General features: G+C 40.0%; 1 protein-coding gene across 2 annotated transcripts in view; it reads right to left on the bottom strand.

Moving 5' to 3' along the window:
- Nucleotides 1-8,724, bottom strand: part of XKR6 (XK related 6) — a 94,535-nt gene extending 85,811 nt beyond the window's left edge. For both annotated transcript variants that reach the window (XM_049631379.1, XM_049631381.1), the window contains exon 1: nt 7,524-8,724. In XM_049631379.1, the coding sequence (XP_049487336.1) occupies nt 7,524-8,257 (734 nt within the window). In that variant the 5' untranslated portion in view covers nt 8,258-8,724. The remainder of the gene's footprint in view (nt 1-7,523) is intronic.
- Nucleotides 8,725-15,626: the final 6,902 nt, after the last annotated feature.

Below are 15,626 nucleotides of genomic sequence, written 5' to 3'. Positions count from 1 at the left end.
CCCCTCCCCCGTTCATGCTCTGTCTCTCTCTGTCCCAAAAATAAATAAAAAACGTTAAAAAAAAAAAAAAAATGAAATCTTGCCATTTGCGACAACATGGATGGACCTATAAGGTACCATGCTAAGTGAAATAAGTCAGTGATTTCACTTATATGTGGAATTTAAAAAACAAAACAGAAAAAAGACTCAGATACAGAGAACAAACTTGATGGTTGCCAGAGAGGAGTGGGGTGTGGTGATGGACGAAACAGGTGAGGAGGATTAAGAGGCACAATCTTCCAGTTATAAAATGCATATGACACAGATACGTAATACACAGCAGAGCTATTAAATTACTATGTTGTATACCTGAAATTAATGAAATATTGTATGTCAATTATTCTTCAGTAAAAAAAGTTATTTTAAAAACTGGCATTTCAAGGTAAAAGTGATATATGAGAAACTTTGTTAGCAATACGTAAAATACCTTAGGGATATAGTGATTTGTTTTAAAATGGATAAAAACAATGTAATATACCAAGATATATACATATCAGATATACAGAAAAGAAAAATCTAAAGGTGAATCTTGTGTAGAAATGTTATCAATGTCATTGTAACAATATTCACTAAGTCCTCCAAGCAAAATCAGGAAATACAACTAGAACCAGAAAAGTACCTATACCATAATCTAAGAATACCAAAACCAAAATTCACTTAGAATTATTTCCCAGAACAGCTCACAACTGACATAGAAGCCACCATTAAAAAAACAATAATTACAAACACTAACTTTTCAAAGTTAGAGAACACATAGCAAATAATAAACTGCAGTAGGTGACTTTGAGGTTCCTCCCCAATAAAGAAATTAATCTAATAAACAATCCAGGAAAACCTCCAAAATCTAGAACTTGGATACATACATTGCTTTAAGCTTAATCTAATAGTAAAAAAAATTTATAACTGAAGACTACAAAAAATGAACTTTAAAAGATGTGAATTTTAGCTGAAATTGCAAATTCACAAAGTTAGCTAATAAACCAGCATTAACACATTTCTTAGAAAGTCTAATCTGCTATGAATTCTAACATTAACTACAGAGAGATAAAAATGCCTCTACAGGCAGCAAAGTTATTGAAAATAATGAGAATGTGTTTAGTATATCAAAATAACACATGGTAAAATTTCAAGGCAGTTCCTGGGAAACCTATACATTTTAAAATATTTAAACTGCTCAAACTAAAGCATGAAACTGCTTCTTTAAAACTTCAGAGTGTTAATCCCTATCAGCATAATAAACTTTTTAAAACTGAAGAGACCTTAAGGATCACTAACTTTAACTTCTCATTTGATAAATATGAGAAAATTGAAGCCAGAGATTTTTTTGTAACTTGTAGAATGATAAACCAGACTTCTTAATTCCAATATACAGTGTTCCCTGTATACCACACTATGTATGTTCTGTCCCTTAACAACAACAAAAAATCTCCAATGACAATAAGTAGTGGATTGTCTTCAGGCAAATGTAAAAAGTCACTGAACTTTTTAAATGAGGTTGTATGTTCATGACATTTTAAAAAAATTTAACTCGTTCAGAAAGAAACAAGAAATCCAGAATTCTAACTAGAAGAAAGTAGGTAAACAGAACATTATGAAGGAATAAACTAAAGTTTTAACCATAAACTTCCTTGCAGAAGTAACACCATAAAGCTACCAGCCCAGGGTGAAAATGGCAATACGTCAGACACAGATTATTTTTGAATCCCACAGAATCTTTGCAATAGTCCAGAATTTATCAGTTACATAAGCCTAAGTGACTTTTGGATAAAGTTTGCAAAATCAAATCATACTGCAAAACAGTATGTGTATTGTTAAGAGACAGAAATGAACTGCCTGTGATTTCTGACATGCGCCTACTACATTTCTAGAACGCTAGATTTCTGTAACAGAGTTTAAGGCTTTGTTTCTCCATCATTCTGGAAATACTATCCTTCATCACTAGTTGCAATGTTACTCAACGCCATGCCATTTTTTTCATCACCTTCCCTTGAAAAGTTACCATAAATGTCAAGTTTTACTGTTTCTATTCTTTGAAAAATGAGAAATAATTTTCAGGGAAACTCTCTTCATAGTCATTCTCCTTGAGGAAGTAGCTCTTTATCTATATATATAACTTCCACTAATTATGTATTTCTATGATTTTTCAGGTGGTGGGAGGGGGAAGGGAATAACTAGATAAGACTACTTAATGTTGTGATACCTTTCTTTTTTCCTTTATGGTATCAAAGGGTCTTGCCCACTGCAAAATTATAAAATTATTCTATATTTTCTTTTACATGTACTATTTTATGTTTATATCTTTAATTCTTTTAGAATCTTTATTTATGTAAGGTAGAAATCAATTCTTCCCAACTGGGTAGTCATTTGCCCCAATATCATTTGTTAAATAACCCTTTTCCCCTTCATGGATTAGAAATGCTTTACTATCTGCTAAATTCCCATAAACCTGTCTTTTTACCTCACTCCTTATTCTGTTTCACTACCTATTTGCCTAATTCCTCTGCCAGCCACACGTTGTTCTAATTATTGACACTTTACAGCACATCCGTTTTCTGGTAAGTCTCAGCATTTTTTCAACAAGACTTTTTTTGATTGTGCAAAAACATTTACTTCTCTCAATTTTTCTCGTTTCCCCTAAAAAAAATCCCACTTTCTTTTGAAACAGAATTCCATTAAATTTATGGATAAAATATAATGTATTTTTAAAATATTTAGATTCCCATCTAGTAATAAGCAGATATGTAAAGCCCTGACACACACACACACACACACACACACACACACACACACACACGTGTATACAATCTTCATTTGACAGTGACTGGTACTCTGGCCCCACACGAATGAAATTTCCTTATTTGCAAGGTAACATTTCCATTCTTAAATCACAAAATCTTAGGGCAAGAAGAACATTATAGATCACTTAGTCCAATACCACTTGTAAGCCCAGTTATGTTTACCTTAAGCCTGCCCGAGATTCATTTCAAAGTTAAAAGTAATATACCTTTTACATGCAACATAATCATAAAAGTACTACCTGGATCACACAAAAGCAAAGAAGTGGTCTACCTTTATTCAAGAGTACTTTCAACTTAGAAATCCTTTTAGAAGACCCATACTGGGCTCAAAACAAAACAAAAAAAAAAAAAAACAAAAAACAAGAGTACCTTAAGGGCATATACTAGAAACAGCTCCAGGTACATTTTTAGATACTGTTTCCAAGGCAAAGTCTTTTTGTTACAGTGGGTCCAGGAACCGAACTTCATAGTACCACATCATTCCATTCCCAACTGTTCCATCATTTATTAAAAACACAAATCCAACAACAATCTCCAAATGAATAAGCTGAAACAATTCTAAAACTGTTTCTCAACTGTTTCTCTGCCTGCCCATGTAATCACCTGTAGAGCTTTTAAAAATAAGATTACTTGGGTCCCACTCCGGGACCTTAAACATTTTCTTTCTTTTTTTTTTTTTTTAAAGCTGTAGTAGGTTCTAGTTTCAGCCAGAGTTAGAAACCAACGTTCTAAAAGATTCAACAAGAACAAAGGCCCTTAAAATGCCAAGCATCCCTATATATTGCGGGGGGGTGGGGGGGGGGGGGGGTGAAGCAGTAATGAAAAAACCATCTTCACCAGCCTAGCAACATTTGCTGCTGATTAAGCTGTGTCCCTACATTATGCCAGTCTTAAAACAGGAAAAACTGCAAAACACACAAAGCTTTTAACTGTTCATAGATGGATGGGGCTATTATGATATGTCAAACACCTTTTTCTTTTTTCTCCCTTGAAGGCAACCCTCCACCCCACACCATCTCCCAGGAGAAAAGACAGTTGATACTCACTTTAAAAATGGCAAAAATTATTAAGATTTTAGATAAATTCTTCTTTGACTTTGTGAAAAAGAAAGGTGTAAACACACCCATAAAAACAAATAGGGAGATTAACGATTGGCTGCGATATCATGACATTAGATGAAATTTCAGTCAAAGAACTGTTGCTTTGTGACTGCAGAGAACTGCCGAAATACTAAACACCCTCTAAAAGTAGCACAAAAGCAAAGGAAGGCTGATACACTGAAGGAAAAAACTTACAATGATGCAAATATACAAACTAAATCAAACCGTTCCTAAGGTCTAACCCTCTAAGAAAATGATCGCGCTTTCTAATAACACTTTCACTAAACTGAAGCCCGGCGTGACTCACATTCTTGTTATGAGTGACTCATATACCTTCCATCCTTGGGAAAAGCACCTGAAAAATAGAGCACATAAAGCTACACCGTTAAGTTACATGTTAAGTAGTTAGTGAGAGTAACACATACATTAAGTAGACCTTAATCACACACCAAAACTCTGCAAAAGAAGGTTCATGAAACCAAATCATCCCACAGACAACTATTCTTCCACGCTCCAATTCTGGCCTACCCAAAAATATTTTCTCACATTCTGTAAAGTCATTTGGTGAAAGAGCTATCAAGTATTTTGCATCTCGACAGGAAAGGCATCACACGTTAAAGTGTATCACCCTACTATCAAGGAAAACTAAATTCTCTTAAATTAGCACTGAGATCTGTCCAAGCATGAGTCAAATGATTTTACATTAAAAAAAAAAAAAAGAAGAAGCATGTGAAGAGACAGGTATTCATGGTTTAATGGAATCAGCTTTAACAATGTACAACTTTACCAACATGTTTCTTAGAAATGTAGCCCAAATCAGTGATATAATTCCTAGGCCTTACCCTCGTCACATGACCACATGAAATAGCAAAATTTAAGTAGCAAATATAATTAAGGGAACAACTGTAACCCCAAAAATCTGCAGTAAACTCTGAGATGATGTGTGTTTATACACACAATAAGTAATTGTTTGCCCAGAAATTCAAACAAAAAAAGGATGAAAACCTTCTTGTAATGCTTTTCATGTGAATGATTTGCATACAAGCCACGTGCCTAGCAGGTAGTAAAGAGGAGACTCTGTTCCTGGGACATTTCAAACAAAACAAGCTTATTGAAAAATTTTAAAGCAAGGAAAGAAAATCCTTCATCAGCAATTATTTCTTTTGAAGTACAGCTAAGTTGAAATAAATAACTTAGCTGAATTAACGTATCTTTTAGTACTTTATACTTTGAAAGCTTTATGAAAAATTTAGACACATATTCTAATCTTGAAAAAAAATTTAAACATAGTAAAATCACAGGCATCTTTCTGAAATATCTATACCACTGCACATCTTGAACTTCAAGGAAGATCTGGGAAAGAAATACATTACCCTATTTTAAACAAGTATAAAAGCCTAAAATTACACTTAAAATGTACTTTTTAGTTTGTTCCAAAATCTGGACTTCTTTATCCAAATGCAATTAAGATTAGGGGAAAAATTGTTCTAAGAAATCTGTGAAGCTGAACTCCAATTCCATCATGTCCCAAAAGCTCACTACTAATAAATACCTAGCATGGATTACATTAGAAACATTCTCTCAGGAACTTGAACCTGACACCAAGATACTGATTGTCTACACTTTAGGAGTTAAAGACAGGGAGCGACAGGGAACTTTGGCTTGTTCAGAAACCTAGTTATTAAATATATGCAGTTTATCTTTACTAGTATTTCAAAATCTCTCTCCCCCATCCTTCTTGTCCCTCTCTCCCTTCATTCTTTTGCATCTTACCTGCAAGAAATCAAAAGGTTTTGCAAGAAACCTGCAAGAAATCAAAAAAAGTATCCCCAGTATCAAACGTACTACCTTTGATTCAATATGGATTTGGGTGTTCAGGTAGGTTTTTAGATTTAGATTTCAAATGCAAAACGTATTTCAAAACTTTACCTGACCGCATGCTACACTCAAAATTGCTAAAAGTTAATCATCATTTTCCCCCCTATTTTATCCCACTACCCCTTTCTTATAAACTTATCAGCAGGAAACCAATTATTTGCAGACAAGTACAGCTAGGAAAAAAAGGTTGCTAAATTCAATCTAGGAGCACCAGTAAACAAGCCTAGAAGTATCAGAAAAATCAAGAACCACTCACAAGTCCCCAATCCTGAATCTGCATATAAACCCTACAGGACAAAGTTCTTGCAGTCACTTTCATGATTTGACTTAACTCAATCCCATGCTTTCTGAAACGTCTTTATTTGAAACTATAAAGAGAGATCTGGACAAACAATTCAAAAGACAATGAACTTTATGTCAGTTAACCTAAGTACATCTCAGTTAACTGAAATACAGAGCACCTAAAACCTCCTACTAGGTGCAGGACTCAGGGCAATCTAGGCAAAATGTCTTCTCACAGAAGCAATGTACCCGAAGAGCTCTGTGTAATTCAGCTTCAGTTAAGATTCGCTTCTCTTGTAAATGTTTACCTACAAACTCACAGTTTCCAGAACACACTCAAGCTTTTAAGCTGGAGGGCAAAGATTTACCAAGATTTTAAAGGGATCATTTCCTTAGTTAAGCCAGTTAAGGTGGGTAGCAAAAAGAACATCTGCAAGGGGTTTGTGAGGTATTCACCAGGCACAGGGGAAATTTACAAAAGAGGAAAGGGCCGCAGGGCCAAGCATGGGCTTGTGTAAACATAAATCCCCTAAGCACTGGCCTAGGTATCAAAAACAATGTTCCTCCAGAATAGGTGTCCAGGTGGCTAATTGACTTTCTGGAGGTGAGAGTTAAAAACAAACGCTTACACCCAGTATATACGACACAATTTTACCTGTCACCAAAAAAAGGGTCTAATCCAGCAAAAAAAAAAAAAAAAGAAAGAAAGAAAGAAAGAAAGAAAGAAAAAGAAAAAGAAAAAGAAAAAGAAAAAGAAAAAGAAAAAGAAAGAAAAGTCATTTTTCCTTCAAGGAGGGCAGCGGTTTAGAGTCATTTGCAGGGGACAGGATTGCAGGGGGGAGGGCGCATGGAATAAAGGAGTGCTAAAAGGAGAGGCAGAGAGGGGTTTTTTGCACAGGGCCCCACACAGGCCACTGCGGAGAGAAGACGGGGAAGAGGGGAAGATGTCTCACCAGGGGACAAAACCGAATGCAAAACCAGCTTGGAAGAAGGAAGGCCCCCCCCCCCCCAAACAGGAGGCGAGCTGGGGTGCAGATAAAAAGCGCTAGCGGCTGGTTACCTTGGGAAACAGGGGAAAGGGACAACGGGAATAAGAGGTCTACAGAGATGTGAGGGAAGGAAAGGATGAGGCAGGGTCTCCGGTAAGTGCGAACCCGGGAAGAAGATAGACAAACAGCGGGACTGGGGCCTCCCAGGGCCAAAAGGCGTGGCCAGGGATCCAGATCAAACGACGGTCTTTTTCAGACGCCAGGGGAAGTGAGCGGCAAACCCCTCCTTCAAGACCCCGCGGCAGACCCGTCCGAGGGGCCCAACTGCGAGGCACCTCGAGGGCAGAACGCGCTCTGGAGGGCTCTGGCCTCGCCCGCGGGGCCCTCCGCAGGGCCGGCTGCCCGGGCCCCCGCCCCCACCCCCGCAGTGCTCTTACCTCCACACCTGCCCCATCTGCAGCAGGTGGATGACCGACTGCCAGATCCACACGGAGAGGCGGCACAGGCGCTGCGCCCCCGGCGTGGCCGAGCCCGGGCCGCCGCGGCCGTAGCCGGCCCCCATCATGGGGGGGCCCCGGCTGCTGAGCCCCTCCACGGCGCCCAGCCCGCCGCCCGTGTAGTCCTGCACGAACCAGCGGAAGCTCAGGCTCTGCACCAGCAGCGACGGCACCAGCACGAAGAAGAGGGTCAGCCCGAAGAAGCCGTAGTCCCCCTTGCGGTAGTAGTCGAGGGCCAGCCACAGGTCGGTGCCCACGTCCCCGAAGAAGACCAGCAGCGCCAGCACGATCCACAGGCAGTCGAGCCACGGCCGCTCCACCTGCGGCGGTTGCGGCCGAGCGGCAGGCGTCGGGGGGTGGTGGTCGGCGGCCGCGGGCGGCTGCAGCGGCTGGTCCCCCCCGTCGGCGGCGGCGGCGGCGCTGCGGCGCGGCTTCTTGCCCAGGAGGGAGCGCAGGCAGGCGGAGCGGCAGCCCCAGTAGCACGAGGAGGTGTTGCAGCAGTGGCAGATGTGCAGCGAGCTGCTCTCGCCGGGCTCGCTGCCGTCGCCGCCGCCGCCGCAGCCGCCTCCCCCGGGCTCCCCGTCCTCCTCGCCGCCGCTGCCCACCGCCTCGTCCAGGTTGTGCAGCTGGGCGAAGCCCACCCCCACGCCACCGCCATCGGATTTCGCCGCCATCTTGACTCTCTTCCCAGCTCCGGAGGTTGGGGGGGGAGGGACGGGTAGGGGGGGGAAGAAGGCAGGGAACGGGGAGGGGGGGAAACGAATGGAGAGGAAGGGGGGCGGGGAGGAAGCGGGGGAGCAAACGAACGAGGGGGGAGTGGGCCAGGGAACCCCCTCCGCTTCCGGGTAGTTGGCGTCACTTCCGGGCGAGCCCCCCAATCGCACGGCGCCCGCAGCTCCCCAGCCCTACCCTCCCGGCCAAGATGGCCGCCCTCCTGTGCCTCAGCTGCTGGGCGGGGGACCGGGGGGTTCTCCCCGCCAGGGCTCCCCTTCCCCTCTTCCGTTGACCCCGAAACCCATCAGGTTGACCCCTCGGCGTTTCTGAATCCCGCTGGGCCGAGTGATGCGGTCCAAAGTGATCCCTGGAGGGGGCAGTGCCAGACGTTTTGGGGTCCCCTTCCTCAGCGTCGCAGCTCACAGCTTTCCTCCTGGAGAAACGCCCCCTAACACCCTCCCGGCTGCTGGCAAAGGGGCGGGACCTCTGAGGGAAGGGGCGGAGCTCGTGCAAAGCAGGTGATTACGTGTCACTTCCGGGAGATAGGATGACCTCATTGAGTAGTTAGGCACCCCCCCCCCCCATCAAAATGGCTGTGTCTCACCTCTTTGGTGGTTTTTTTTTTTCCTTCTTTCAAAATTCTCTTATTTTCTTATTTTGAGGGTCTTGAGAAATTGCATAAATCAGTTTAGATTCCCACACACAACTGACTGATTCTCACATGTTTGGACACCTCCCTCTGTTGACCCCCTGATTTTCTTGTCACTGACAACTTTACCATCTTTAGTAATAAAGTTTCCATCATTCCCTTAAGAAAAATCCAAAGTCCAATTAAAAGTCAGCCTATTGCACCTTGAATGTTAGAGCGAAGATTGAATTGGCATCAGTGACCTTGAATGTATTTTCTTCATCATTGAACTGTATTTCTACCAACTTTTTTTAAGTATGTGATTTTTATATTATGTGACCTTAATTTGGAAAATTCGAACTAGCCAGAGTTTAAGGTGTATCAATTACTTGTTCAAGCTATTTGAATGTGTGAAGATTGCCTTTTAGAATGTTTTTGGTGCTAAAATTCTGTCAGTAAACACGGCTTTAAATGAGTGAAAATGTTATCAATGTGCTATATCATTAAAACATGTGGAGGGTACACTACTTAATCTTAACAAATTACAAAAGTGAAGCAGCACTGAATGGATTTGAATTACAATGATCTTCTAGTGAAAGTACATTTGAAGCCAGACAAAGCAAGCTACGTGGTTACAATTGTTACTGATCAAGGGAAAGAAACATTTTGAGATTAAAAAAAGAGGGCAAAAAATGTTTTAAACTCTGAATTTTCTTTAAACCCTGAATTTTGTACTCATTTTTCTGACCCTGTCTACTTCTCTCTTGAGTAAAACCTAATAATACTGTAGTTTTCTTTGGAATGCTGAGGTCAAATTAGGTAATATTTGCACCGAAGTTCTGTAGAAGAAAGGTGCCTATGAAATCTTCAGGATTATTTTGAGGTATATGATATTTAACACTATAGCACCTAGTTAATTGGGGGTGGCAAGGCAAACAAGGATTCCATATTTTAGGACACAACTTTTCGTCAGTATGCCAAGGTAAATCCTATAAAGACCTTACAGAAAGTACTCCTAGAGAATTTTTACCCCAGCCATTGGGGAGGGGGGGAGGGGAAAGAGGACAAGTAATTCCAAAATCTGCTTTTGGAAACAAGTCTCGTAACTCTATCCTTTGATTTCATACCACGATTTAAGCCTCTTTGTTCCTGTGCTAGCAAAACTTATAGCCAACAGGTAAGGACATTTCCTCATATAAATGGCCTCTTTCTTTACTGAATTTGAATTAATAACGTTTTAGAAAAACAGCTTAAGTGTAGATTAGGACTGCCTAGGTTTGAATCCCAGTTCCACTAAAATAATAATGTGAATGGCAAAAAGAAAACCATAGGCCCAAAATGGCATGACTTTGGCCAAGTCACCAAACCAGGTCTTAATACCTCACTGCAGTTTCTACCTTCCTCAATGTAGTCTTAACCAGTCAGGAATTTTCTGAGCAGCACCAATGAGGTAATTTGTCATACGGGCCCTTTTCATCCCCCAAAGGAAGATGAGGTAATTTACCTAATAAGAACCCCTGCCCTTGCGGCTAAGGGAAGGTGACCTTGTCTGGCACAACTCTTTGTTTCCTCTTGCTAGTAACTTTCTTGCCCCACCTTCCTTCCTATGAAAATCTTCCATTCTGTAGAACTCCTTGGGACTCCTCTCTACTTGCTAGATGGGATGCTGCCCAATTCATGAATCATTTAATAAAGCCAATTAGATCTTTGCATTTACTCGGTTGAATTTTTATTCTTTAACATGAATACTGTGAGCAAGATAATTAACCTCCTTAAACCTGAGTTCCCTACATTGTATGATGGGGATAATAACATCATACAATGTTGACATGTTCTCTGAAAAGTTGTTAGGTGGATTAAAGATGGTAATCCATTCAAAACTCAACATGATACTTGATAGGTAGTCAGCACTAAATAAATGATAACTGCTATTATTTTTATTGCTATTATATGTTTGTATGGTACCAACATATAGTTACTTAAATTTTATCACTCAGTAGATAGATTTGGTATCTCTAATAAATGAAGGCATTTTTAACTGCTTCCAGGAAACGGGTACAACTAATTTGTATCTTTAAGTATATTTTCTCTGTTTAAGCCTGTGAGGCAATGAAATGAGATACAATAGCAGGCAGCAATGACATATTTATGATTCTTATTTCTCTATGCCCTGAAAGAACATAATCTACTAGTGAAATTAGCTAAGTAAATTATACTTACTGTATAAAGCTGACAAATGAGACTGAATCAAAAGGGTTTATCACAATTGAAATTTCAAGTGGATGCATAAGATCTGCAGGCTGTCAAGTGATTTCAACTTTACATTTGCTGTTTCAACAATTTTATCATTCTGACTTCTGTGGAAGGTATACAGTGTGCAACCCAGAAGGTTCTAAAATTAAAATCAGTTACAGTGATAATAAAGCTATCATGAAAACTCACTGAAAGGCTAACATAAATTAGAACTGTGCTATGAATGATACTTTTTTTTAACCCAGAATTTTGGGGCAATTAGGTATACCAACTAAGTCCTGAGCTTAGCACAGTGCTGAACACATAGTAAGCACTCAATAAATATTAGTCAAATAAGTGAATTAAAATAATTTTTGAAATAACTGAAATTTACCCTTTCAAAGCCCCCCCCCCAAAATAGGTATTTTGCATCTGATGATATAAATCTTTATAAAACCATTGATGTATTACAGAGATACCTTGATCCTTTCGTAAACAAGGAAGGAATAAAAAGAAATTCATTGACCACTGGTCTGCTTTTTTACAAGCACACCAGTTAACCTTTTCTTGATGACTTGACCTTAAGGTATACTTATGCTAAGAGGTTCTGTCTATTGAACAAGCCTACTAAGAAACCACCCCAGGCCTGCTGGATACTTGCGTTCTTGTTGTTTCTAAATAACATTTAAAAAAAAAAAATCTCTGCTATTTGTAGTTCAGTCAGTTACCAACTTTGGCTCCTTTTACTTCCACTTTGACATAGGCTGGGAAGTCATGTTGGAATTACATGCAATACAATGGTAAATCGATTTTTAGAGCGTCTTCTATGAGTAAAGTAAGACAGACCTAATACACCGAAGTTGTGGCACAGTTTCACTGCCCCCAAACTTTTGACATTTTTCTTCCTGAATCTCTGCTGTTTTCAGAAAGGCAAAAGGGGAATTTATTGTTAAGTGCCATTATGTATTAGCCACCGTCCCAAACAGCATTCTATTTAATTTTACAACCATCCCAAAAGGCATGGGGATATCCCCATTTTAATAGCTGGAAAACAGCCTCCAGTCCAAAGGAGGCCTAATTCCAAAGCCTAAACCTCTCACCTTCACATTGCCCTGGGCCACCAGCTATTGGCCTCTTGAAATGAAGCCAGTCTTACGGTTCTAGTCACTAGAGGGGCCTGTTATAATCTGATACATATTAGGGAGACAGAATACTTGAATTACAGCGTGGGGATTTGCCCCCAAAAAAAGCACTATGTGGGGACTTCCTCATACATTCTTCACCAGGTTTTCCTAATTTGAGCTTGGGTAAAGCCTCAAAACCAGTAGATGGATGTCATCCTAATCAATTTTATTCCTTGTATCTATTGTCTCTAGAAGCAGGACTTCTTTGAGTACAGAGGAGTAAGCTCGTGGAGCCCATTATCCCTAAAAGCTCCATTTTTTCTATTTGATTCTAAGAATTGCAATTCAAGCGAGCATTCTCATAGATTCATGCTGATGTTACAAAATGGTACAATATCTATGGAAGGGAATATGGCATGATCTATCAAAATTACGAATGCAGTCATTCTCTGCAACAGCAATTCCTTTTACAGGAATTTATCCTACAGATAAATATGCACATGTCAGAAATGACACGTGGACAAGGTTATACATGCAGCATTGTTTGTTGTTTATAACAGGAAGAAAAATGAGGAGGAAAAAAAACCAAGTGTCAGTCCAAAGGAATACTAGTTACACAAATTGTAGCACATCCACATGACAAAATACTATGCAGCGATATTGAAATATTATGGTTTTATTTTTAATGATATAGAGTGAGTTACAGGACACGTTGTTGTACAAAAAGAATAAGGTGAAAATCAATAAAGCATGCTACATTATCTGTAAAAAGTGGGGGAAGGCAGAAGTTTATTCCTATTTTCTTGTATTCGCATAAAGTAGTTCAAGAAAGATAGCAAAGAAACACCTATAGGGTGATGACAGGGGTGGGATGGGAGAAAAACAATAAATGTTTACAGGAGTCTTTTGGACACGGTGAGGAATGTGCACACACATACGTGGGTTGGGAGAGATATGTAGGAACGAAGAGGTAAGCATGTCAGTATTTCTTCTGTGCAGGAACACCACTGAAAATCATTTGGTAAAGGTGTTTGTCTCAAGAACTTTGATTATCTGTGAAGTGACTTAAACCCTTCTTCAACTTTCTCATACTTTTATTCTTACACATTTATTGTCTAACTAAGGATAGTGAGATCCATGAGTTAACTCCCCAAAGAGCAGAGTATAGCAAAAGTTCATCATACATACACTTAACATGTGAAATCAACTATTCATGCTCAACCGAAAGAAAATGAAGAACAAGGAATAATAAGTCAACTCATATAGGCCACTTCAGAGAAGGGGTGTATGACTTCGCATAGAGTGTGAGATGGGTAATGAAAGTATGCTATTTCCACAGTAGACCTTCATTCCTTTGTTTCTCATATGATTGTCTTGCCAGGCCAAGTGTGATTCTAGAATTTAAAGATTTGTATTTGGCCTATAATATGGCCCCCAAATCCAAGTCAAGTAAGTCCTTTCTCTGATCTTCAACCAAAGATATAAGACTTGGTCTGATGCTAGAGGAAAAGGTTGATGAATTGGTCTTTTGGCAAACTGCTATGATGTCTCCAATGCAAAGAAAATTTTGAGCATACACGGCTCTTATGCTCGGTGCTGACCTCAGACATTAGCCGATACCACTGGCCCCCCAAGTCATATGAAATCCCACAGCAAGATCTCCTTCACATTTTAGACATGTTTCCTGCTGTAGTATTTCAGAAAGTGATAGACACCAAATTAAATTAAATCTAACCTAATTCAGCAAGCGTTTATTGAAAATCCACTATCTTCCTTTATTGCAAAGAAATATGAAATACAATTTCTACAAACTACAGTCCCATTGAAAGAAAATAGACACCTGCAAATAGCAGTTAACAAAACAGCATTATAAATACATCATGAAATGATGTTAAAATTTAGAGAACAATTAGAGATTAGAGAGTAAGATATAGGATATGCATTTATCAACAAACATCTAAGTGCCTACCTACTATATGCCAAGCAGTCTAGTAGGCACTAAGAATAAAAGAGACATGGCTGTGACCCCCATGAAGCTTACAAATAAGTGGAAGTGACAGTGAACAAGTAAATAATTGTAAAAATAAAAACAAGAAAGTATTTTAGAAGCTTTAAAAGGTACCCAAGGGGCGCCTGGGTGGCTCAGTCGATTGAGTATCTGACTTCAGCTCAGGTCATGATCTTGCAGTTCCCAAGTTCAAGCCCTGCATCAGGCTCTGTGCTGACAGTTCAGAGCCTGGAGCCTGTTTTGGATTCTGTGTCTCCCTCTCTCTATCTCTGCCCCTCCCCCACTCACACTCTCTCTCTTTCAAAAATAAATAAGCATTAAAAAAAAATACCCAAGAAGTGTTCTGTTGGTTAGTTGGTTGGTTGGTTTTTAAGTAGGTAATCTACAGAAACGTGAGAAATCAGGAAGCCAATGATAAAGTGACATTTAAGTTGAGAGCAAAAAATGAGGATGGACCAGTCTTTGTTGACCATCGGGTGGGAGTGGGAATAATATTGGAGAAATGCCTTCTGGATGGAGAAAATCACCTGTTTCAGGGCCTGAACTATGACCTGCAAAACAATAAAGCATGCTACATTTTCTGTAAAAAGTGGGGAAGGTACTGTTGGGGAAATTGTCACTGTAGCCTGTTGGAGAAATTGAGGGCAGTGTGTAAGCACTTAGTGGCCAACTGAGTGGCCAATTGAGGGCAGTGTGTAAGCACTTAGTGGCCAACAAGGAGGGTGGACCAAAGGGAGACTGTGTGATAGTTTCTATTTAGCAAGATGAACTCTGGAGCTGGATGGTGGTGATGGTTGCAGAAAAATGTGAATGTACCTCATACCACTGAACTTAAAAATGGTTAAGTTGGTACATTTTATGCAATGTGTATTTTACCACAATAAAAAAAATGGAGGGAAAAATTAACAGTGAGATTGAAGAAAGAAGCATTTGCACCACACTAAGGAATTTTTATTTTATTTGCAGTGTAAATTATACAGTACAGGCAATAATAACAAAAGGATTAGGAAAGTGGGAGAGAAGAGTTAAAGAAGGCATTGTGGCTGAGGGGAGAATTAATCAAAAACATTGGTGCAATGAAGAAGGAGGATCTATATAACAGGGAGTGGTTGGTGTGAGGCAGGGATTCCCTGACTCCAGGCATGGGATCTGGTCAAACAGAGACAAGGGTTTGCATGGACAAGTGGTAAGGCTGGAGAGGAAAGATGAGAGAGGGAGAAGTGGAAACCAGAAAGTTAGGCTTAATGCCCAAAGCAGTGGCAGCCCTTGCCATCAAGGCAGAAGGATGAAGTAAAATGCTAAACTGAGTGATCAAGTACCCAAGTGCTTGGGGCTGA

The sequence above is a fragment of the Panthera uncia genome, chromosome B1 (assembly GCF_023721935.1).
Source record: "Panthera uncia isolate 11264 chromosome B1, Puncia_PCG_1.0, whole genome shotgun sequence".
NCBI classification, from domain to species: Eukaryota; Metazoa; Chordata; class Mammalia; order Carnivora; family Felidae; genus Panthera; species Panthera uncia.
Note: the sequence above shows the minus strand (reverse complement) of the source record. Positions and strands in the feature narration are given on the sequence as shown.